The sequence below is a fragment of the Hipposideros armiger genome, unplaced genomic scaffold (assembly GCF_001890085.2).
Source record: "Hipposideros armiger isolate ML-2016 unplaced genomic scaffold, ASM189008v1 scaffold_709, whole genome shotgun sequence".
Lineage (NCBI taxonomy): Eukaryota > Metazoa > Chordata > Mammalia > Chiroptera > Hipposideridae > Hipposideros > Hipposideros armiger.
The window spans coordinates 818,050-842,682 of record NW_017732059.1 but is presented as its reverse complement, the minus strand read 5'-3'; the positions used below and the strand labels follow the sequence as shown (position 1 = coordinate 842,682).

The window sequence follows — 24,633 nt, the reverse complement described above, 5'->3', positions numbered from 1 at the left end:
AATTCCCCAACTGTAGACAACCATGAACTTTCCTAAAATCACCATTCAGTGATCCACATTTTGGAATGGGGGAGAGGCAAAGGAGGTAGATTCAAGTAATCTCCTCTTTTCCGGGTGCTCCGAATTCATTCCATGCAGGCGTACTGACTTTAAACTGTTATGTTAAGTAGCTCGCTGGGACGGACGGTGTTGTCATCCAGGCATGTTTTCGGGTAGGCTTAAGCGCTGGAGCCAATTAACTCAACCGCCTAAATGAGCCAGATAGCCGCAGGAGCTGGCACAGCTCACGCTTTCCAAAAATGGGCCAACAGAGCAAAATCATTTTCAGCTCACGCTTTGTTCTCCTGAAGAGTCAGAAAACCAGTTTTGAAATGTTGGAAGCAGAGAGAAATGGCTCCCCAAGTCAGTGAGCGTTTCACAGCAGGAAGCTAACTTAATACCCATGAAGATAACCCGGTTTTCTTTTCAGGACCTTCTGTCTTTGACCAAAGGACATAGGAAGCTACGCGGGGCGACAGAATGATGCTCAGGTAATTCATGAGCCCCACGACCGAGACACTCACACGTGTGGGCAAGTTGCTGACATTTTCCGCTCTGAGCTTCATAGCCAGAGGCAAGCCACGTCAGGTCTTCTTTAGATGGTTGGCCCTCAGGTATCTAAGTTGATAGCCTGGGTTCGGCAAGTCTAGAATGAAGAAAAAAAAACACAGGAGAGATTTACACGCAATTGATACAAATATAAACGGGGCGTTTCTAAGACACCTGTATGATGTTAAAGTATTGTAAAAACCGGGTGAGAAAAGCACCTCCATCCATTTCGGGCAGATGAAAAGCGTGTCTGTAATGATTGTGATTTGGCAACAGGGAAAGAATTGAGCGACTGGCTCCTGTCTTCGAGAAAGGCACAGTTTTTGGGGAAACATTTGGGGAAAGGAGTTGTGATCTTGTGGGGCCAGCTTGGTTTCAGAGTATCAATAAAGGGCTCTGGGGGCAAATGGGGGTCAGTGAGTCTGTCTGCTCCCTCCCAGTGAAGACATCTCAGGTGGGTTTTACGGTCCGAATAAACACAAAATCGAGATTGAAGCAATGGTTGAAATATCCATTACCTGATAACTGAGTAAGGCTCCAGTGACATGAGAATTTATGTGTTTCTTCGAGAAAACGGGACTTGAGTTGGGATGGAGAGAAAGGTTGAGGGGGATGGAGTCGGTCTTCAGACTCCAGGCTGAAAACCCCATTACATTCAGAGACGGTGGCGTGGCCGTGGAAGCGGCCGCCTGAAGCCATCCAGATGGGTGTGTCTCCATTAAGGTCCATACTTGTCTTTCAGGAGCCGGCTGGTGTCCCTCTCCTGGATGTGGTTACTTCTAAGCGTGTGCCAATCACACGGTGTCACTGATGACAAGCCTAACATCGTCCTTATCATGGTGGATGACCTGGGCATCGGAGACCTGGGTTGCTATGGCAACGATACCGTGAGGTAAGGCTACGTATTGGATCATACTTTTTTACCAATCGTTCAGGCGTGGCCGGTTGACATGTGTTATGTCTGCGTCTACATGCAGCACCAGATGGATTTGCTGTATTTTCTTTTTCCTAAAAAAAAAAAAAGAAAGAAAGAAACGATGTTAAGGGATGTTAATTTCGGGACTGTTTTGATTGGCATCTTGGTTCTGCCCTTAAGAGCTGGAGTACGTTGGACAAGTTATGTCGGCGCTGTGTGCCTCGGTTTCCCCATGGGCTGAGAGCCCAGGTGAATGGTCCGTACCTGTGAATTCACCTACGTAGGGTGCTAAGTGGTCACCTGGCACGTGGTCAGTAAGCTCGCGATAAGATGTAGGCTATCACAGCAAGCTGTGGTTTTTACATATATTTTTACCCGGCAAGAATGAATCATTCCGTGCTTTCTCTCTTTGAAAGCCTTTTCAAGGTGACATCCTTCCCTTTTGGCAAGGGACGTTCTGAAAGAAGCAAAACAAACGTGACGCTGAAACTCAGCACTTTATGGCGGGTGTTAAAAGCCATCTGTGTGGGCTGTGCCCATGCACAGGTTAGGAGTAGCGCCTGGTGAGGTGCATGGCTCGTGCACATCAAAGCTGGTATGATTGTGTCACTCACAGAAGCCAAAGCCACTGTTCTGTGCTTTTGGTAAGAAAACTTCGGACATGTGGAGAGATGGTCATGAAAGCACGTGATGGCAAAACTAATTATTGCTTCTGAGGAGATGAGTTAGGACTCCGAAGAAGGGTCATTAAAAAATAGTGAGCTCATATATGCGGGCAGTGTGCAGAGCTGGGCGTACACGGTTTGCTGAAAATGCCAGTTCGTTGAGAGGTCATAATGGGGAAAATCTAAAAGGACGCAGGGACAGCCCAGAAAGGCTGTTTACAAACAACTTATTTCTTTACAAGTGGTTCTCCGCTTTAAATGAAGGGTCAGAAAAAAACGCCGTGGTGAAGTCGGAAGGTGGACCACAGTCCATTTTGTTTGATTTAGGTTCATTTTGCTTGATTTTCATCCAATGGGGCAAGTGTTCGTCACCCGCCCAAGGCTCTCTTTCATTCTCTTTAATCTCTGGGTATTTTCATGTTTGGTCATGTGGCGGTTTTGCAACCTGTGTGCAGAGAAAAGAGCTTTACCTATCAAACATGTCACTTGTATTCATCCTTTGATGTATAAAGATCAAGGCAGAACTAGGGCCTCTATGTCCTTAGCCTTAATGACTGAGGCCAGAAACACTTAAACACCGGGGGTGCCAAAAAAAAAAGTGGAAACTTTGGTCAACGTCCCTCAAGCCGTGGTTCACTGTCATCAGAAGTGTCTGGATGCCGATGGGAACCACTCTGAGCACCTCTTGTCATTGCAGACGTCACACGGGACTTGTGTTCATCTTCTGTTATCGGTATATATCGAGTATGGCAATTTTTACGCAGCTTTCCTCCCTTAAAATGTGCACACATTTTTGGGAGGCACCCTGTGCATTTTCAGTCTATAACTTAAAAGGTAGTACTCTACTCGGTAGACACGGTACCATAGAATCAAATGATTCCAATCCTGTGATTGACAACAGCAGGCTGAGACCTACAGTCCCTGTGACAGGGGATAAAGACAGAGAATGAACCTGCTGCGCAAGGTAGCTTTTGACCCCGCCTGAGCTCAGGGAATTGTAGGGAAGGGAGGGTTTTCCCTTCGGGCCCCTCTCGGTCTGTCTCTTGCTGTCTCTGTCTCTCCTGCCTGCACCCTTCTCCAGTGTCCCCTCTGTTTCTCTTCTCAGGACGCCAAACATTGACCGCTTGGCTTCAGAAGGTGTGAAGCTGAAGCAAAACATAGCGGCAGCCTCGCTGTGTACCCCGAGCAGGTCCGCGTTCCTCACCGGCAGATACCCCATCCGGACAGGTGTGTGAGCGCCCACGTCGTCGGCTGCCCTGTGAGGGTGGCAGGGGACAAAATCGTAGCCCGGCCACTCCTGGAAAGTTCCAAAGCGCGAACATACACGCGTACTTGGGTACGCGACCACTGATGTCACTAGGAGACTCACTACGGTGCTTTTGGATGTAAGATCACCCTGTGTGCTCCTTAGTCATGTCTTGTCATCTTGTCACCTCACAGTGACATTTTTTTCTCAATGGCCCGTGACCGGGCTTGCGCTTGAGGTTCTGCCCCAGGATTGGAACGAGAAACTGCCTTGCGAGGCAATAATGAACGGAGCCTGGCTCTCATGAGAAAGTGGCCACGAGAATGTCCCAAACCTGTATCACCTCATTTTAGCCGTTTTGTTTAGCTACCGATCTGCCGGGGGACCACGTGGGCTGTTTCTGCCTTCTTTTTCTTTTCCTTAAAAACAATTTTTTTTTGGAACTATAGCTAACACACAATATTATATGAGCTTCAGGGTTACACCCTAGTTATTCAACATTTGCAGACCTAAAGATGGGATCACTATGCTATGTCTCGTCCCCACCTGGCACCTTACCAGGTTGTCACCATATTATTGCCTATATTCCCCATGCTGTACATTACGTCCCTGTGACTTGTTTCTGCCTTTTCGACTATTATAAATAGTTCTGCTGGAAACGTGCCTGTACAGGCTCTGCTTGGACATGACTTTTCAATTCTTTTGGATACACACTTAGGAGTGGAATGGCTGAGTCCTATGGATATATATATATATAATTTTTTTTTTTAGCTGAGCCCTCCTGCCGCCTGTTGGCAGCTCAGCGGCAGCTCAGCTCGGGCCGGGCATTGAACCGCTGTTGCTCAGAGCTCACACTCTTGAGCGAGCTCTTAACCAACTGAGCCACTCAGCCGGCCCCTATGGTTATATTTTTAAAGGGCTTCGTTTATAAGCACAGAGCCCATAGTTTGAGGCCAAGCAGGGCATACCGTTCGAAGGTCAGTATGGATGTCTAACTTTTAGGTAAGACTGAGACGCTCCTTTGGCTAAGGTGGGTGTCGTGGAATCTTTGCCATTGCATGAGGTTTGCAATGTCTGCCTTAGCCCGTCATAAAGTTCATTGGGTCTAGGAAAACTCAAGGTATTTATTATCTCTTGTTGTTTTTCTTCTTATAGTGAACTTGCTTCTGACTTGACTCCCCCCGCCTTTGTTGCTCACTTTTTGTAAAACTAGTTCTCCTGCCCTCTCAGAAGGAGGTGTGTTTCCTATAGATGGTATGGTATTTAAAGAAATCTAATTTCAAGGAGTTTTCTTTTGCATCAGATTTAACACGACGGCAGCTCGCTATCCGAGAGCTCCTGCCCTAATCTGCTCTCCCATTTTTATTTGGATTTTTTTTTCTTTTTACCTACTTGGTTCTGTCACACCCAATTTTTTTCTCCGCTCCCTGAGTGGGGTTGAGCAAAGTCCCCCCAGTTTCAGCTACACCCCCAGGACACCTGATGACTAATTGAAAAATCTGCTCCTATTTTTTTTTTTTTTGCTCCTTTCCTAAAAATGACAGGTGTTGGGTCTCAGGGTGGCTGGTCCCCAGCTACTTGGCACCCAGTTTTGTTATAAGACATCCAGAAACTGCCTTCCCTTCCCAACTTCAGGTTTTGAACAGGAACTGAGCTTAAACATTTTTTACTACAAATAGAACTCAATCCTATTGTCAGAAAAAAACCAAACAAAAAAAAAACACCAAAAAAACACAACGCTTTACTCCAGAAGCAGTTGAGTTTGAAAATTTGACGAGATTTCTGTTTTGGACTCGTTTTCCGACCTGTGGATGCCCCAGCTCAGGGAAGGCACCGCTTCGAGGTCCGGCCAGCGGTGGTCTATGGAAGTACCACCCTGCGTCCCCGGAAAAACGCAGGCGGCTCTGTGGAGAGCGCTTTCCAGCCGCTGTGTTTGTGTGTGTCTGATAGCGGGTGTGTACGTCAGGGTTTAAAGGGGGTCTGTGTCACCGGCCAGCGTGCGCTCTGCTTTGGCGAAAAGGGTTTCTTCCCCTAAAGAAGGGCTTTCCCTTCCTAGCACACCGACTCCCTACCTCTGTGCCCGAGAGGGTCTGTCTGTTTTCTTCTGCGTCTGGTGGGCACCTAACTTACTCATCCTGTGTGTTGCTGTTTTTTTTGTTTTTGTGTGTTTGTTTTCACACCACGTTTAGGCATGACTTCTAATACAACTAACCGTGTCATCCACTCCCTTGGCGTCCCTGGCGGACTCCCTGTTAATGAAACGACATTTGCAGCCTTAGCCAAGAAGGAAGGCTATAGCACAGCTCTTATCGGTAAGAAGCCACCGTGGGTGTCACCCTTTGTCTATCAAGTCACGCTATACCTTGTTCTATTTTTGAATGACTCTTTTCTGGGAAGACTTTTGTTTTAAAGCCAGTTATCCTCTGGGCTGTGGCAGAGGCGGTCCTGTGTTGTCTGCATGGCCACAGGTGCTATCTCAGTGGCCACGTCCTACCTTAGCATGCAAGGTGAAGCTGTTACCTGTCACAGGAGCCTTCTCAGGGACCCTGCAGGACACTCTCCTCACTGTGCTGGGCTCACCTGGGACCCATGATAGCAATGACGCTTCCTGCACGCACACCCGCGCTCCTTTGTAAATGCCACCTAGTCCTCCTTTTCAGGCACGAGTTTCAGGGGACTGGGTTTCAATGGGCATGAGGAGACTGTGACAGTTTAGGTCCCTTCAATTCTTGTTACTAATCTGACATTGATAAGAGAGAAGATATCTTAGTGGAGTTTTGAACAGAAATCTATCATCTATCTATCTATCTATCTATCTATCTATCTATCTATCTATCTATCTATCTGTCATCTATCTATCTAATCTATCTATCTCTCTATCTAATCTCTCTATCTATCTATCATCTATCTACGTATCTATTATCTATCATCTATTATCTATCTATCTGTCATCTATCTATCTCTCTATCTAATCTATCTATCATCTATCTATCTACGTATCTATTATCGATCATCTATTATCTATCTATCTATCTATCTATCCATCATCTATCATCTATCTATCTATGTATTTGTCTTCCATCTTTCCATCCATCCACCCACCTTTTCTCATATTTCTGTCGCTATCTGATATATATCTACCTACGTATGTACCTATCATCTGTACTCTACCTTGGCTGTGTTGTGATCTACCTTTGTGACTATGACTTGTCCTCTCTGTGAATGACAAACTGCCCAGTTATACCCTGTCCCCTTTATTTTTCACTCTACCTATTCGCTCACAGCCAGATCTTAACGCAAGCGTCTGCCAACTAAAGAAGAGCCCAGAACGGAGATGGTGCTGAGCTCAGATTCTTTAAGGAAAGGAAAAGTGCTTGTTACCCTGTGGCTGTACGTGAGCTGATGGTCTCACACGAAGAACAATCACGTCACCTTGGGGACGTGTGAGTCTCTTACGCCTTGTGTGCGTGTCTGTGTTTCCTTTCAGGCAAATGGCATCAGGGCTTAAACAGCCGATACAGAGGCGACCACGCCCACCATCCTCATAAGTATGGGTTTGATTTTTACTACGGCTTGCCGTTCAGCCTGTACAATCCTTGCTGGCCGGACCCTTCACGCGACGCGGAACTGGCCATCACCCACCGAGTCTGCGTCTGCGTGCAGCTGATTGCCGTCACTGCCTTAACCCTCGCCTTAGGGAGACTGACTGGCTGGCTCTGCGTCCCCTGGTTCCTCATGCTGTTAATGGCCCTTTTTATTTTCCTGCTGGGCTACTTTTGGCTCTCCAGCTACACGTCTGGCCTGTACTGGAACTGTATCATGATGCGAGAAGACGAGATTACTGAACAGCCCATGAAGGCAGACAGGGCTGAGACCATCATGATGAAAGAGGCGGTTTCATTTTTAGAAAGGTAAAGGTAATTTTCTTCTAAAAAAAAATCTATGGGTCGATGAAAGCATGAGTTTGTTTGTTTGTTTTGGTAAGAGGTGATGACTGGAGCCCTGTTGAGTTGAGACATGGAGGACGGCTAAACACCATCGATGTTTGGGCTCGGCACAGGAATACGATGGGTTTTGGAGGGCAACCTGGTCTGTTCAGGCCATGCCTACAGGAATGGTCCTTGGATGACTTCCCTTGTGGTTACAGTCGCAGTTTCTCTGTTGGCCTTGAAATTCACATTTGATCAGTCCAGGCAGGCAGGCAGGCTCCCACTCGCCTCCAACTCATGACTCTTATTTATTCATTGACAATGCATATCGCCAGAACATTCGTTTACAGGGAGGCAGATATTCGCCAGGGAAGTAGACACTAGCCTACCCTGGCCGATGCAATGTGTCCCCGTTAGGGAAAATCTGACTGTAGAGATGAGATCCCAAGGGCTTATCATTGCCCACGTGATAGGTGAGGATCTATTTGGATCATTGCGAAGCTGCCCAGGTTCAGAACACAAGGGCTGGAAGCTTTCTGAGCAAATGACGTGCGCCGTCCTCTCATTTTTGGACCTTCTTGTAGAAAAAGGCTGTGGATACATTTTTATTTTTTTTGCATGCTCCTTCCACACCCGTTGAGGCTTTATCTCGATCGGTTGCCATCCTGGTATCCAGATTTGAAGCATGACTTCATGTTGAGCGTCGCCAGCAGATGCGCGTGCACATGGCAGGAAATAGGGGTAATGGTTGTAAACCTGGGGTTCTATCTCTCCGTCTTCGAGGGACTTTCCAAGGTACTCAACCTGGGAAGCAACACACTTGCAAAAACAATCTCTGAGCTGCCTTTTCAAAGATGAGTAAGAGGAAGACGAAGGGAAGAGTGGGCTGGCCTTACCGGCAGACGTTGAAGCACAAAGCGAAAAGTGTTTGCAAGGCTCTGTGAGTAATTCGGTCTTGGCACAGGCTATTATTCAGCTGTGCCTAACAGATATGAGGAGTCCGCAAAGGCGAGGGGAAAAGTCAGTGTCTTGATCGAGGATGGAAAGGTTTCGTGTCACCCGATCACTACCCTTGTCCTTGTGCCGTAGCCTGGGGTGGGGGGGTTGGGGGGAAGGAGAGAATGAAAATTGAGGGTGTGGGAGAAACAGAACTATATGTGCATTGTAAATGCATACAGCTGGACGGCCGGTTTCCTGAAGGGCCAGCTCTTTTATTCACTGCTGGTCTTCCAAAGGTGCCGATCTGTAGGAAGAGGGACAGACGCAGGGACCACAGCCTTGTTGCCAGATGGCTTCCACGTCTCCAAAAGCTGACAGTGAGTCACCTGCTCCATTCTGTCAGCCAGTTCACCTGGAAACACTCCTCCACAGTGGAGCTGACTGTTTTACATTAGCCATTCTTAAAACACGTCGGTGTGGAAATGGGCTTGGAGTCACCCACACCTCGGCTGAGTCTTCCAAGGTCTAATATGACTCAATCTCGAAAGGGAAGAGCAAAGAACGGTGGGCAGGCAGTCTGCAGGTTTACAAGCTCCTCCGTCGCTGAGCAATGCGAGCACACGCGGGTGACTCAGGTTCCTGGTCCTAGGGACTGCTCCGGGGAGGACTTGAGTGCATGAGTGTCCTATGGCTCGTGTGACACGCTGCCACCCTCTTAGGGGCCTAGCACAACACAGCTTGATTATCTTGTGGTTCTTAAGCTCAGAAACCTGAAATTAACTTTACGGGGCTAAAGGTAAGACGTTGCCAAGGCTGGTTTCTTCTGGCGGTTCTAGGGGAGAGCCTGCTCGTTGTCCATGATCGAGTCCCATCTGCAAAGTGCCCTTTGCCGTGTAAGGTGACATAGTCACAGTTTCTGGGGACGAAGGTGTGGACATCTTGGAGGTCAGACAGTATTTGGGCCACCCACTTTGAGATAACTCATTTTCTTTTCTTTTTTTTTTTTTAATTGGAGAACAGTGTGGTTTGCCAGGACCCGTCAGCTCCAAGTCAGGTAGTTGTTTCAATCTAGCTGTGGAGGGCTCAGCTCCGTGGCCCATGTGGGGATCGAACCGGCAACCTTGGTGTTATGAGCACTGCGCTCCGACCACCCGAGCTAACCGGTCACCCCGAGATAACTTTTTATTTCGGTAGCTTCATTAAGAATGCTAAGTGATTTTTTAAAAAAACTTTACAGTGCTAGACGTGTGAAGTGTCCCTCTTTTGTTACTGATTTAGGTTTCCAGAATGGCATTCTTTCTGAAAGGGACTCAGTGCAATGCAGCCAAGTGTAAGATAGCAAACTGTCTTGGGCGACCCCCCCTTTACAAAGACACATAGGGAGCTGAGATGACAGAATGGACATTCGTCGTGTTTTTCTCTACCCACCAGCTCCCTTTTCTCTTATTTCTCAGTGTCCCCCCTTTCAATGTATCCTATAAAAAACTCACTCCTCATCAGCATGTGTGATAGTGTCTTAGGGCTGCCCTTAAAAAAAAGTCGCCCAAACTGGTGACGTGAGCCAGATGACATGTACCCTCTCCCAGGTCTGCGGACCACAAGGGCCGAGTCCAGGGCTCTGACCCCTCTGACCGTGCGTCTTTGTCTCTTACGGTTTCCCACGTTCAGCAGCCATCCGCGGTGTCCCCCGGAGCGTGGCTGCGTCACTCCAATTGCTGCCTCTTCACCTAACGTCTAACCCCTGAGTGTGTCTGTGTGTCTCCTAATAGCCATGTTCCTACAAGGGCCCCGGTTATGGGACTCAGAGCCCACCCATCCCCGTCACAACCTCAGCCTAGTGAGATCACATTCTGAGTTTCCAGGTGGACTGTGTTGGAGGGACACCGTTCCACACGGGGCGCTGGGAACACTCTTTTTCTGTTGTTGTTCTTCTCCATTTTTGCTTCCCCGTTGTTACACTTTGATAGCTCCCCAGAGCCGAGAGCTCCCCAAGAGCGGCACTGTATTGTCCACTGCCCTGCCTCGCGGAGGACCTGCCTTTCTTGCAGACAGATGGTCAGGGTTGAAATGACTCAAGCTGCTTTCCTATGACCTCCCAAGGGGAGCAAAGGTGTGAGGATGGCTTGCCAACATGTTTCTGCCCATGCTTGCTCTGGGGTTGTGAAAGGGTTGATGTCTCTAACCAGCCGCTCTCATGAGGCAATCCTTTGTGTTTCTTCAGCTGTGACCCCGGCCTGAGACTTCACAGGCCATTGGAAAGTGTGTCACCCAGAGCTGGACTTGAGTTATAGCTCTGTGGTGACTTCCAAGTGTAGTGGGTGTCCAGCACATCTCTTGGCATCTGAGAGTGAAAGGAACGGCGGTGGTCTCACCCCCAAATTGGGGGGGACAGTCCAGACGCTGGAGGGTTCTGGACTCCAGTCTGGCTAGGATGGTCTTTCAAAGGGGCTGCCTTTTGCGTGGGCCCCCTCTCACGGGGCACGGAGGGAAAGGCAGGGGCTGTGTCTGTACGCCAAAGAAAGTGTCCCCCCAGGTTGGAAACTCATAAGTGACGTGACTGGTGTCTTTCCAGGAACCGTGAAGGACCTTTCCTGCTGTTTTACTCTTTTCTTCATGTTCACGAACCCCTCCCCACGACGGAGGCATTCATTGGCACCAGCCAGCATGGCTTATACGGCGACAATGTGGAGGAGATGGACTTCTTCATGGGTAAGTGGCTGGCCCTATGTAAATGGAAGCTCTGTGATTTGATAGTTTGGGACACTTAGGAGCCGGCTGGTTACGGAGACTAATGGGGTAGCTGTCTGAAGGTGAGGAGAACCCTCCTCATGAGGGAGGCTTGGTCTTTGACATGAACGATGTCAAAGGAGACACAAGAACCATGTTGTGTTGTCACCCTGTCTTTTCACCCCGTCCGTTGCATCCCAGCTCGCACTTTTGTCCATGTTCTTGTGTCCCCAGCTGAGGTCCGACCTCATATCAGATCACGCTGCGCGCTGGTTAAACAGCAACGCCTCAGTTTCAGGTGCGCTGGGCGCCTGTGTTTGGGGCTTGGCGACTCAGAGTCCAGAACCCTCATAAGGGGTTGCCACCCATGACAGAACGGCCACTGTTTACCTGATACATACGCCAACTGGCAAAACACAGTCACCTTTTCCGACACGAGTGACAAAAAACGCGACGGCCACGCACGTTTGCAAAACGCAACGTTAAGGCATGCGGTTTCCCAAACTGAGGAGGGTGGTCTGAAGCCCATGTCGCTAAACAAAGACGGGCTTGGGGAACCAAGCCGGACCAACGGGAAGCCGTGAAAACGTTGTTGGTTGACAGAGTCTTGAAAACACAGAAGATATTTAAAAAATGTTTTGGAGAGCAACACTATTTCCATCCAGGATATGCACAGACCTATATGTTGATGGAGGTGATGATTTGTGGGTGCGTGTGGTGTGCGTGTGTGCGTCCGCGTCGCATTGTACACCTCCCCCAGGATGTGACAGCACAGGCTGTTCTTAAAATGCGTGCTTCCAACATCACCCTCTCTCTCAACCTCTCTGCTCATCCTCCGTATCACTCTGCCTTTGAAAGGGCATAACGTAAGTAATTTAAGCTCTAGCTGTGATAACCAGACGGTAAATTACTAAATGACTTACTAGGTGCTTTACAGTGTTAAATTAACGAGCTGTTTTCAAAAATACCCCGTTTCGTAAAATTAAAGACGTGGCATGAAGGCAGCCGAGAAGGAACTTGGGGTGCAGCTTGGTTTCCACAGGCTTGTCTCAGCGGCACACTGATAATATCATGCAGAAGGGTGGACGTGCTGAATGTGGGTGGACATGCCACGACATTTAGAAGCCGTGTTTGGCAAAACAGCCAGTGACCTGCACGTACCATTGGCTTTGTAGGTTGCGCCTGCCCAGGCAGAATTGGGCTTGTAGGGAGAATAAGCATCCACTTTGATATGTGATTTCAAAAGTACAAACAAGTTTATTTATCCCCCAAAACATCTACCCTAGAAGCTATCACAGCACCCCAGCCCGAACCTAGAATGGTTACTTTGTTTGTTAGAGAGGCTGATGTGCTGGCACTCCTGGCTGGGAGAGCACGCTTGCATCTGCTAATTAGTGTGGGTTTCACATAGCAGAGCCTTACAATGCGAGGTATTGCTTGAATCAACGCTGTGACCCGTGGCATTCATGCAATGGGTGCTCTGGACAGATCCCCGTGGACGTTCCAGGTCGACAGGCACCACGTTTACCATCATCATGACCCCTATTGACAGATAAGGAAGCAAAACCACGAGAGGCCTGGTGGCGCCGGCAGCAGGTCAGGTGCAGGTGAGCCAGGTTGGGAACCCAGGTTCTCTCGCTTTCTAGCTCAGGGGCCGTTGTGTAAAGACGGTGTGAACAGAGAGTGAAGCTCTTCTCCGAAGCACCTCATAACCTCTGAGACGCCCACAGGCTGTCATTTCACAGGTATGTGGAGCGCTCCAGAGACTGTCCCCCCAGCCTGGTTTCCTGCTTCCTCAAACCCAAGGCATGCCAAGGCCGTGCCCTACCCCTCCCAGGAGAAATACCTCTGCGGCCGCGTTACTCATCCATCCTAGATGGGAGAAAAGTCAGCCGTTCGCATTGCAACAGCAGGTTTCTCAGAACTGGGAGGGGAGGCTGAGTGTTACACTCACGAGGAGGTGGGGTTCGGGGCAGGGTCTCGGCTGACCCGGTTTGCACTCAGTCAAGGAGGGTTGGGGTTGGGATTCGGGGGTGCGGCGTGTAAGGATGACAGCAGCCCTCTGCCAGCTCCACCGGGCAGGGCCGGGCAAAACTGTCTCACAAAGTCCTGCGCACATATTCCTAGCATCGGCTAAATCTCTAGGGTTTTCAGCGTGGGCGGCTCTGTCCTTGACAGGTATCGGGTTGCTCTGTTCTTAATACTAGAGATTAAAGCAATAATCAGATGTTCCTGTGCTTAATATTTAGACAGATAGAGAGAGAAAATAATTACTGGCTATGGAAAAACTAGAAACATCTTTCTAGCATGAACTGAAATGTATATGAAATACATTATGTGTAGATTCGTGTAATACACATAATATATAATACATGCATAATATATAATATGAAGTTAATATTTGTACTAAATTCTGATTATATGAGTATAATCAGTTTATTGCACATACATATTCTACGTATATACAGAGGGTGCCCCCCAAAAAATGTGTGCACATTTTAAGGAAGGAAAAAAACTGTATTAAAATTGTCATACTCAATATATACCGATCACAAAAGAGGAATACACGTCATGTTTGACTTCCGCAATGACAAGAGGTGCTCAGAGTGGTGACCATCAGCGTCATTTTAATACAGGTTTTTCCTGTCTTAAAATGTGTATACATTTTTTTGGCACCCTCTGTATATATTACATTAATTATATTATGTTAATATGTTATATATAGATATAGATATAATATTTCTGTTAAATATAGCCATGGAAATCAATGCTTTTTTTAATGCTAAAAATAACCCATTTCGGGCCAGCCGAGTGGCTCAGTTGGTTAAGAGCTCGCTCAAGAATGTGAGCTCTGAGCAACAGCGGTTCGATTCCCGGCCTGAGCTGAGCAGCCGCTGAGCGCCAACAGGTGGCAGGATGGCTCTGCTTAACAATAAAATAAATAAAGATAACCCATTTCAAGTTACAATACATGATGAGATACCATTCTTAGTAGCTCCAATAGCAACCAGTAAACATTCAGAAATAAGCTTTCAAAAAATAAATGGTTGTATTCAGGACAACTCACTGATAAAAGTAAACGTTAATGAGTGGAAACATACCCCCTTCTGGATGGGAAGAGTGACAAGATAACACAATACTAGTTATCCCGAAATTAATCTAGAGGCTTAGTGGGTTTCTAATGAAAGCCGTAATTACTGTGAGCTGGGAGGGTTCTCTTAACCAACATGAGAAGGACGTGGACATAGAGGGGCGGACTGGTAGGAAACGTCCCAAGGATGAGGGTTGCTTCTGGGATCACAAAGCAAGCAGTACCGGAAATAAAACGACAGACACAGAAATATGTGTGCGGGATTGGACGTTCCTATCAGCGAAGCAAAAACAGATAGCCTGAACGCAGGTCCCATGAGGAGAAGGACTTAGGATCAAGGAAGCTTTCTACATGAAGGAGGCTGGGATGCGATACCCTGGGGAGAGTCGCTGACATGAATTGAATTGTCTCCTAAAAAGATACGAGTCCACCATGAGTGCTGGTATCGTGAAGAGGACCTTATTTGGAAATAGGGTCTTTGAAGATGAGGTCATTGGGATGGGCCCTCATGCAATATGGTGGGTGTGCTTAGAGGAAAGGAAGAGACACACAGAGATAGAAACACACCGTGCAGCGTACCATGTGAAGACAGACACACAAAGCAGTGACAAGGCCATGGGACAAAGGTGGCAGAGACTGGAGGCATGCAGCTAAAGGTTGGCCACCAGGAGGTAGCAAGAGGCAAAAAGCCGAGAGAGACAGACAGAGAGAGAGAGAGAGAGAGAGAGAGAGAGAGAGAGAGAGAGAGAGAAACCCTGGCAACATCCAACATCCAACGTCTTAGCACTTCTGACCTCCAAAAATGTGAGGAGGGAAAAAAATCTCCATTGTTTTAAGACGTGAAGCTTGTAATAATTTGATGTAATAGAGTTAGGAAACTCACACAGTTGATTTAGGAAAAAAAAAACACCACCTATTCAACTGGCACACTTTTCCATGCAAATTAAGGACACCGAATAATGCTAAGCACAAGGTAGAAGGAACCTAAGTATTACATTTCTCTCTGGGTGAGGAACAGAGCTAGTAAAAGCCATGGAAAACTTGAAAAAGGCAGCTATCTTTAGATTCGATATCATGTCGAAAGCATGCAGCGTAAATAACCTACGTAAAGCCACTTGCACACTGAGGAAATGTTAGCAACCATATGACATTGTTTTAATTCATTCATAAGCAGGGTCTTTACACATCAACAATAGACACACAAGAACCCCTCTCTCTGTGCCCCCCCCAAAAAAGTTAGCAAGAGCCTAACATCACTTATATATTGGAAGTATAAACGTGAGTGTCGACATAGGGAGAAACCCATTTTCCCCTGATTTGACGCCATCAGGCCTTCATCAGGAGATGCTGGTGGGGAACGGAGAAGACGGTTGCTCTCACGCACGGCTCCTGGGAGTGTAACATGGGGCGTCTTCGAGGAGAACCATGCCTGCAATGACTCCCAAAGAAACGGGCAGCTCTTGGGACCACTGCGATGGCCCCAGTCGCCAAATGTCCTCAGGGTTATGCATCCCTTTTTTATTTTGCAGGCAAGCTTCTCAGTGCCATTGACAATTTCGGGCTGAGGAACAACACCCTCGTCTACTTGACGTCAGATCACGGAGGTCACCTGGAGGCCAGGCTGGGCCACGCCCAGCTGGGTGGATGGAACGGAGTCTACAAAGGTGAGGAGGCAAAATCAAACGTGGGGTCTGCTTGAGAGGAAGGTCTCCTTTTCTCAGTGGGATAAACATCCGTGACGTGACGAGATGAATGCACGTCCAACTGAGCAAGTTTGATTGATTGATTGATTGATTGATTGATATTGACTGATTGATGCTTGGTAAAAATAAATGGCAGGGCCAAAACCCAAGGAAATTGACCTTCAGTCACGTGTAGGACGTGCTAGAAGGCATCTCTAGAAATGGTCATCATCTAATGAGATTGCAGAGTATTAATGTAAGCAGATGGCTTAAGGAGCTCTTTACATGGGTTGAGTAATCATTCATTATATCTACAAGAAGACTGACAGCAGATTGAATAAGGAGACATGGGGGCACAGAGGACAAACTCCAGGGGCTCCTTGGCCAGCAGGAGGTGTGGAAGAAACTCTAGGGATGTCCTCCAGAAACATCACCAAGCTTGTCCCAGGCTTCACAATTCAAGTCACCGAGAATGATTCCATGTCCTACTGTGACCCTCGGTCCATGAACACCTGCCCATCCCCCACCGGCCACATTGACCCGGTCTGTGAACGTGTCTGTATCCTGACGGTGTAAGAAAATTATCTGGAACACATTCAGCACATTTGATCAGAGGGAATGAGAGAGATTCGAAAGTGTTTGCTAGAGGAAAATAAGCCCTTATTTGTGCAAACGCGGAGTCTATCATCTTGGGTTCAGAAGGACATGATAAATTCTGTAGGAAGGAGAGGAAGTTTTTGCCCCACTCTGACGGAAGGGTGTCCGTGTCTGCAGCTTAGGGCTTGCACGATGAAAGGGTGTGCTTAGACAACAAAACACATTAATAAGGAACTTTTTATATATTTTTGCTTGTGAGAACGTTAAACATATCTCCATGCTGTGAGTTCAACTCTACTTGGAGAAACCTAATGAAAGAATAAAAATTTGTTAGCACTGCAGGGTGGCCATTCTCCTGGCGACATCAGGACGCCCTGCTTTCATTCTCAATGACAACCTGGCTTCAGCAGTACATTAGCATTTTCCCGTACTATTCTGTTCCATTCGTTCTCGGCGTGCTTGACCCGGGAATGAACGAAACACACAAAAATCCCAACCTTAATGGAATTCATATTCTCGTGGAAGGAGACAATGCCAGAAAAAAAAAAGTAAATGATCTGATATGGCAGCAGGTGGTACATACCACAGATTAGTCGATCAGAAAGGGATGGAGATAAATAGAGCCAAACACCACTCTGGGATGACGTAGCTGTTTTCAATAGCGTCTTCGTCGAGAACGGTGTGAAGGAAGCTGGAGGCAACGTTAGGGTCTGTCCCTGGGTCCGTCCCTGGGAAAACAGCATTCTAGGCAGAGAGCACACGGTGCGTTAGTTATTTAATCAACAATCTATCAGCTGCCCAAGAAAACACAGTTCCCTGGACACGTACTGTTGCCCCCACCAGCTCTCTGCACGTGGGAGACGCTGAGGAGACATTGTTTTTCTTGATGTTGATTTGTAAAGCCTCTTGTCACAGTGGCTATTTTACCTGGAACTTCCTTGCCTGGCCCTGTAGGTGGGAAAGGCATGGCTGGCTGGGAAGGTGGAATTCATGTCCCTGGGATTGTCCGGTGGCCCGGGGTACTGCCCGCTGGAAGTGAAATTGAGGAACCTACAAGCTTGATGGATATTGTACCAACTGTCGCGGCAGTGACGGGAGGAACACTCCCTCAGGACAGGTGATGTCAAGTAACACGATCTGTTAACAAACCTTCTTCTTCTTCTTCTTCTTTTTCTTCTTCATTTTTCTTTCTCTTGAGAGGATTCGGGACAAAGGAGACAAACTCAAACCCAACGGGTACACTTTGTCCCCAGCACCTTGGTAATTGTTACCTTTGGATATGGCTGTTTGTTGAGTGTTATTCATGTTCCAGGCATCGACGTTGCACTCTGATGGCCCACCTTAGACACTTTGTAAGCCTTTATTTGGGAGGTACGTGAAGATAGGAAAAGTTGGAGAGAGAGGAACGTGGCTGGTCAAACTCAGTCTTCCATATAAGAGAGAAAATAATTCCCTAGTGTCTGGTGTGCAAAGTGCAGAAGGCTGAGGTGAACGGAAGGCATTCGAGAGATACTTTGAACTTGATCCTGAATATTTTAATTCCATCAGGATGAGTTCTTCATGGTGTGTTGTTGTACCCCCTGGCATAACCGACCTAGTTGATTATTCATCGATAGCAGCTCAGAAAGCAAATTCAGTAGCTCCAACTTACTGCCATTTCTCCCTTCAAAGTCCAAAGACTTATTTTAAGGTTTCTTTCTTCATGTGACAGAGCTGCTTTCCTTCTGAACCAAAGTAGAATAGGTCCAAAAGCTAATCAGAAATACACAAAACGCTTCCTCATTAAAAAAAAAATCCGTTCTTTTTTTTTTTCTTTCAATTATCACTGACATTCAATATTATTTTATTCTTTTTTTTCCTTTCAATTATTGCTGACATTCAATATTATTTTATGTTAGTGTCAGGTGTACAGCACAGCACTTAGATACTTATATAACTTACGAAGTGATCCCCCCAATTACGCTAGCCCTCACCTGACACCACACATAGTTATTACAATATTATTAACTCTATTCCATGGGCTGTACTTTACATCCCTGTGACTGTTTCCATTCTGTTTTGGGTGTTTTGTTGTGTTGCTGTTGCTTATTTTGTTCTTTAGATTCTGACAATAGGATTTACTGAGAATTCGTATAAAATAATAGCTAAATAGAGCTCTCCTTTACTTAGAAGAAGAGTATCAATTTCAGGTAAATTATTCACTTTTTAAAGAAAGATGATCACATTAGTACTACACGTAAATTGCTAAGCCTATCGCGGTCATAAATTTTTTTTTGCAATGTATTAATGAGGTACATTGACTTTGGGGCATGGTTACTAGTCTATATTTTGAACTTACAAAGGGCTATGGAGAAACTCAATCATAAGTAATATTGTGTTTTTAGCTTTGATTAGGATTCCCTCATGGAAATGATTTTTCCTTTTTTCAGAATTAGCAATAAAAATATCTTATCTTCATTCCCTCTCCATTTCACTTTTCAAGGGAAGACAAAGGCATGCATGCTTTGCAGAAATAGATTTGGCTGTCGTGAGCCAAGTTTCACTGGACATTTGCACAGAGGTCTTTGTGCAGCCATCGATTTTTTAGTTATTTTGGGTCCAGTGCCAGAAGTGGGAGATCTGGGTCATAGTATAAGTATAGGTTTAACTTTATGAAAAAGTGTCAAATTGATTTTTAAAATGGCTGTAAATAAAACCAGCAATAAATGACAGTTTCCATCGCTCCGTGTCCTTGACAACTCTTGGTATTGTCAGTGTTTTTAATTTTCACCATTCTAATCTTGAGGACAATCTCACTGTGGTGCCAATTGGTGCTTCCCTGGTAACTGATAACGTTGAACAACTCTGTGTGTTCTCATTTACCACCCATATCTCTTCTTTGTGAAGAGTCGGTTCAAACCTTTTCTCTGTTTTTCAATGGAAAGTGTTTAATTTTTTTATTGTTGAATTGCAAGAGCTCTTTACACAGCCTGGATGCAACTTCTTTATCAGATAGGTGTTTTGCTAATATTTTTTTTCCAGTTTGTGGCTTGCCTGTTCATTTTTTTTTATGCTGTCATTGGAAAAACAGAAGTTTTCAGTTTTGATAATGGTCAATTTATTGTGTGTTTTTTTCTTTTATAGATTGTGATTATTATGCTGTGTCTAAAAGAGCATTTTCTTATTTCAAGGTTACCAAAAATTTCTCTTACATTTTCTTCTAGAGGAGGTATAGGTTGCAATCTTTTTTTCTTTAAAAAAATTGATTGAAATATAGCTAACACACAATATTATATAAGTTTCAGGTGTGCACCACATTTATATACCTAAGGAAGTGATCACCATGATATGTCTAGTCACCATCTGACACTGTACCATGTTATTACAATTTTTCTAGTGCCATTTATTGAAAGACTGTTTTTCCTGTAGTGAATTCCTTTGGACATTTGTTAAAAATTAACTGAAACTCTATGCATTGGTCTATTTCTGGACTGTACCCTGTTCCTTTGATTTATATGTCTACCCTTATGTCTTTCAGTACTCTAGCTTTCTTGTAAATTTTGGAATCATGTTGTGTGAGTGTGAAAACTACTTTCTTTTTTTCCCAAAAAAAATTGTTTAGGTGATTCTAGGTTTCTTGTTTTCCCCTACAAATGTTGCCATAAGTTTCTCAATTTATACAAAAAAAAAGAAAAAAAGGCCTTCCAGGATTTTTAAAAATTGAGATTGCATTAAATCTATAGATCAATTTGTGGAGACTTGATATCTTCACGATTTGCATCTTCCAATCCATGAACATTGTCTATCTCTCCATTTATTTTTTTCTTTCGGATGTTTTCTGCCTTTCAGCCTAGAAACTTTTAACATTAAAAAAAAGAAGAAGAAGAAGAAGGTATCCCTAGATAGTTCATGTTTTTTAATGTTGTAATAAATGTTACTTTTTAAAGAGTAGTATCCCGATGTGCATTGCTAAAATATAGAAATAAAACTGATTTTTGTTCACAGTTGGTCTTGAATGCAAGACCTTGCTAAATTTACCTATGAGTTCCAGTAGCTTTTGAAGCGGTTATCAACACAGGCCATGGTTTTATGTGAGACTAAAAATGGTTTTCTTTCTTGTATGATCACTTTTTTTTTACGATTATCTGGGACTTATTAGTCTATTTTCTATTATGAGGGAGGTCTTATTATTATTGATTTTATTATTATTGAGGTATAAGATACATTTTCTGATATGAGACCCCAAAAAGCATACAGTTGTCTAGAGATTCTATCAAGTCCCCTTTTCAGGGGAGCGATACAGCTGCTCATGAAATTGTGATCTGTGAAGTCATCAGAGACTCCGAGCTGTTGTCACCACCTGTGGTCATGGCCATAGCACGCGGCAGGTGGGGCATGCATTCACGCACTTTTCCGTCTTCTCACTCCTCCATAAAAATGTGTCTATTTCTCTCTGTCTGCCTCTGTCTCCCTGAGAGCATGCATGGGTTTTCCTAAATTCTCGGGAGCACACCGTTCTCTGGGGAATACCGGGGAACGCACTGATCGCCCTGAGAGACAACGTCCCTTGCTTTATCTCCTTTCGTGTGTGTCTGCAGGGTGATTGACGGCCGAAACTTAATGCCCCTGCTTCAGGGGAAGGTCCAGGAATCAGACCACGAGTTCATGTTCCACTACTGCGGGTCGTTCCTCCACGCCGCCCGCTGGAACCCAAAGGACAGTAAGTACATCAGCCCCTGGTCCCTGTGGACACCACGAGTTGGGTCACTCAGGCAGACCCTCGATGCTTTCTCCCGTTTTCTCCTCCCCACCCTCCCCCCAAACCAGCCCTTTTCGTCCAGGGGACCCCACTGGAACGCCCCTCTCAGACATGTTTTTTGAGATTTGCTTTTCGTCAGAAAAGCGGGGAGGTCACCTCAAGAAACGTAAAATTGGAGAACTAGGACTCACGACTGCTGGGAAAACACGGGTGACGTTCCCCGAGGGGATGCCCCTGTTCTAAAGGCTGATCGCTAGCGTGGACTCGTGGGCAAGGAGAAAGACCAGAAGGGAGCTGGAGAAGGGGGCCGAGCACACGGGCAGTGGGCACAGCAGGGTGCACGCGTGTGACGTGTCTTCTCTTTCCAGGCCAGGCAGTGTGGAAGGTCCATTATGTGACACCCGTGTTCCAGCCACCGGGCGCTAAAGCGTGCTATGAGACCAAGTACTGTACGTGTTCAGGGGACCTGGTCACCTACCATGACCCTCCGCTGCTCTTCGATCTGTCCAGAGACCCCTCTGAGTCCACACCGCTAACAGGGGACACGGAGCCCCTCTATGACTTAGTGATCAACACGGTGGCCGACGCCCTGGAGGAGCACAAGAAAACCCTCACCCCGGTCGAGCAGCAGCTTGGGGTGGAACTGAATGAGGACAGTATATGGCTGCGGCCCTGCTGTGGGGTGTTTCCATTCTGTATGTGTGACAAGGTAGGGGATGTCTCCACCCTGGAGGCCTGATGAGAAGCCACGATGGACAGTGGGCAGCCAGAAGCCGCCAACGTTGACCCTTTGAAATGTGCAAGGAGTGCGTTTGGCAATAAACTCATCTACCATTCCAGGTTATTAAATGTCTGTTGGTCCTAACAATCTCCATGCACATCTGTTTTGGTTTTTTTTGGGGGGGTTTCTTGGTGCTCAAGCTTACGTTCCAAGTTTTTAAACCTGGCTTCTAGTGCAAGGAAAGGAGCATTGCTACCCATCTGTCCCATTGGTTCTCTTGCTCTTCAAAACTGACTCTACAAGCCAGGATCCATGTGCATCGAACTTGATAGCCGGGAGAGGCAAACCCCCACCATTTAAATAACAATACATTAAAAAGGTCTACAGACTCCCCTTGACGTACAATCGGGGTGACATCCCAAATAAACCCATCGTTAAGTTGGCAATATCATCTGTCGAAACGGCATTTAATACACCTGACCTACCTCAAACACACTCAGACACTTACATGAGCTGTGGGTGGGCAATTATCTTGGGTGTTATCTCAAGAGAAATTGCCTTATTCTTCTCACCAGACGCAGGAGACAAAATGGGTGTTTTGCAGATACGATGGGATGCGAAAACACAATATCCAAAAAAAAAAAATGCTGGCAACACAGCACATTGGACAGGGTTGGTGTTGACCAGTACGATCCCAGAGCCTGCCTGCGAGCTGCATTTCACTGCCCCTGCCCAGGATCATGACAGAGTCTTTTATCTGAAATGTCACCAGCCTTGGGCGGAGCGGGGGGAAACATCTACATCCAATATTCGAAGTACGGTTTCTGTGGAGTGATGATTGCATTCTCACCATCGTAAAGTCGAAAAATTGTTCATTCGAGCCATCGTTCATCGAGCGAATGAACATCGAATTGTTCATTCAAACACATCGTCAGACTTGTGCAGTCTGACGTAGCCATGAAGCCAACCAAAGATTTTGTTTGTTTGGTTTTTTCCCACAACACAAAAGGCTGACCCAAGACGAGTACAGTTGCTTTTGGCACAACGTGGCAGTCCACACAGCAGCTGGGGAGACTCCAGCTGTTGATAAAACTTGGTCCGCAGCAAGGATCTTCCCCATAGAAGGTTCTAGAACTTTGACGGAGTGTCTTATCTCTTTGTTACTTCACCCTCACCATGTAGGCATAGCCCCTGGCGTGAGTTTCCCGGGGCTGCGTTCACAAACCACCACAAATGTGGTGGCTTAGACCAGCAGAGGTTTAGTCTTTCAACGTTCTAGAGGCCAGAAACCCAAAATCAAGCTTATTGGCAGGACCGTGTGCTGCCTGAAGCTCTGGTTAGAATTCTTCGTTGGGTCTCTCCTGGCTTCTGGTCATGGTTGTCGATATTTGGGACTCCTTGGCATTGCTCCAACCCTTTTCTACATCTTCGCATGGACTTCTTCCAACCCTGTGTGCCTGCGTCCACCTTTCTCTTTTTCTAAGACACCTGTCATTGAGGTAGAACCACCCTAATCCACTGGGAACTCATATTAACTTGGTCACATCTGCAAAGACCTGATTTCCAAATAAGGTCCCAATTATGGGTACCAGGGTTTACAATATCAGCCTATCCTTTTGGGGGGGGCAGTGTAGAGGGGGCATAATTCAATTCACTACACCACATGCAGTATCTGGTGCTTGCAAATGTACTGTGACTTGGTCTGGGGGACACAGCTCACCAATGACAGGTCTAAATACTGGACCCGTTGTCTAGCCAATCGGAAACCTCCATGCACATCCACCCCATGATCCCACTCCAGGTTGTTCCCTCAAGTCGAACAGAATTACGTATTCGATCCCTTGTCCAAACAGCTCTATTCTTGTATTGCCTTTTCTAAGGAATAACTTGCAACCTGAAGTCAAACACAAATCATTGTATGAATATTAGATACCGAACAAGGACTTTTTTTTTCCCCTTAAGAAATGCTGGGCAAGCATCTTGGAAGTTTTCGTCCCCAAAAGGATTACTTACGAAGACTGAGTCATTGCTCGGCCACAATTTGTTCTAAGGTTTCCAACCCATTCTTATTTAATCATATAGCTTATGAGAAGGTGCCTTCTAAACGTAGGATGTCCTAGAACAGAATCTTAGAGTGTTAGCCTGAGAAGGGCTTTTCGAGATTGCCTCATTTCGCGGTTGCCTTATTTTATGGATGAGGAAGCAGTGCAGAGATAGCAAGGGGCATAACCATAGCCATGTCTTGGAGTGAGCAAACCACCAGCTCGAAACCCCCGGTGGTGGAGACCTAACACCTGTCCCTCCCTTCTTTGAATCACATGCAGGACAGAAGGCTGTGAGAAAAAGCAAGCCACACGCAGCTGAAGATTCACTTTTTTTTTTTTTGCACACTGGTATCTATAGAGATGGGGGAAAAAAATGGTTTGACAGTATGAATTCAATAGCCAGATTCCTTTCACCAGCTAGAGGGTCTTTGGGCAAGTCCCTAACCTATCAACCAGGTTTGACAATTAAGTGCGTGAACTTGTTGCAACGATGATTCTCACCTTTTTTGATATCAGAGGGATTATTCATTAGGAATTTGTACCAACTGGACACACAGTTCACCAAGTTTACTATTCGGAAGTGCTGAAAAGGCTGCGTGAAAAAGTTAGACGGCCTGAACTTTTCGCCAACAATTCATGGCTCTTGCATCACGACGGTGCACCAGCTCACACGGCCCTGTCTGTGAGGGAGTTTTTAGCCAGGAAACAAATCACTGTATTAGAACACCCTCCTTACTCACCTGATCTGG

General features: G+C 46.2%; 1 protein-coding gene across 1 annotated transcript; it reads left to right on the top strand.

The window, feature by feature from the left end:
- Positions 1-510: 510 nt before the first annotated feature.
- Positions 511-21,967, top strand: ARSF (arylsulfatase F). Its single transcript, XM_019627110.1, has 10 exons — positions 511-530; positions 1,331-1,480; positions 3,275-3,396; positions 5,605-5,727; positions 6,903-7,326; positions 10,856-10,992; positions 15,631-15,765; positions 17,335-17,497; positions 20,958-21,079; positions 21,487-21,967. Exons 1-10 carry the CDS (start codon positions 520-522, stop codon positions 21,855-21,857), a joined length of 1,758 nt encoding a protein of 585 aa, XP_019482655.1. The 5' UTR covers positions 511-519; the 3' UTR covers positions 21,858-21,967.
- The last annotated feature ends 2,666 nt before the right edge of the window (positions 21,968-24,633 follow it).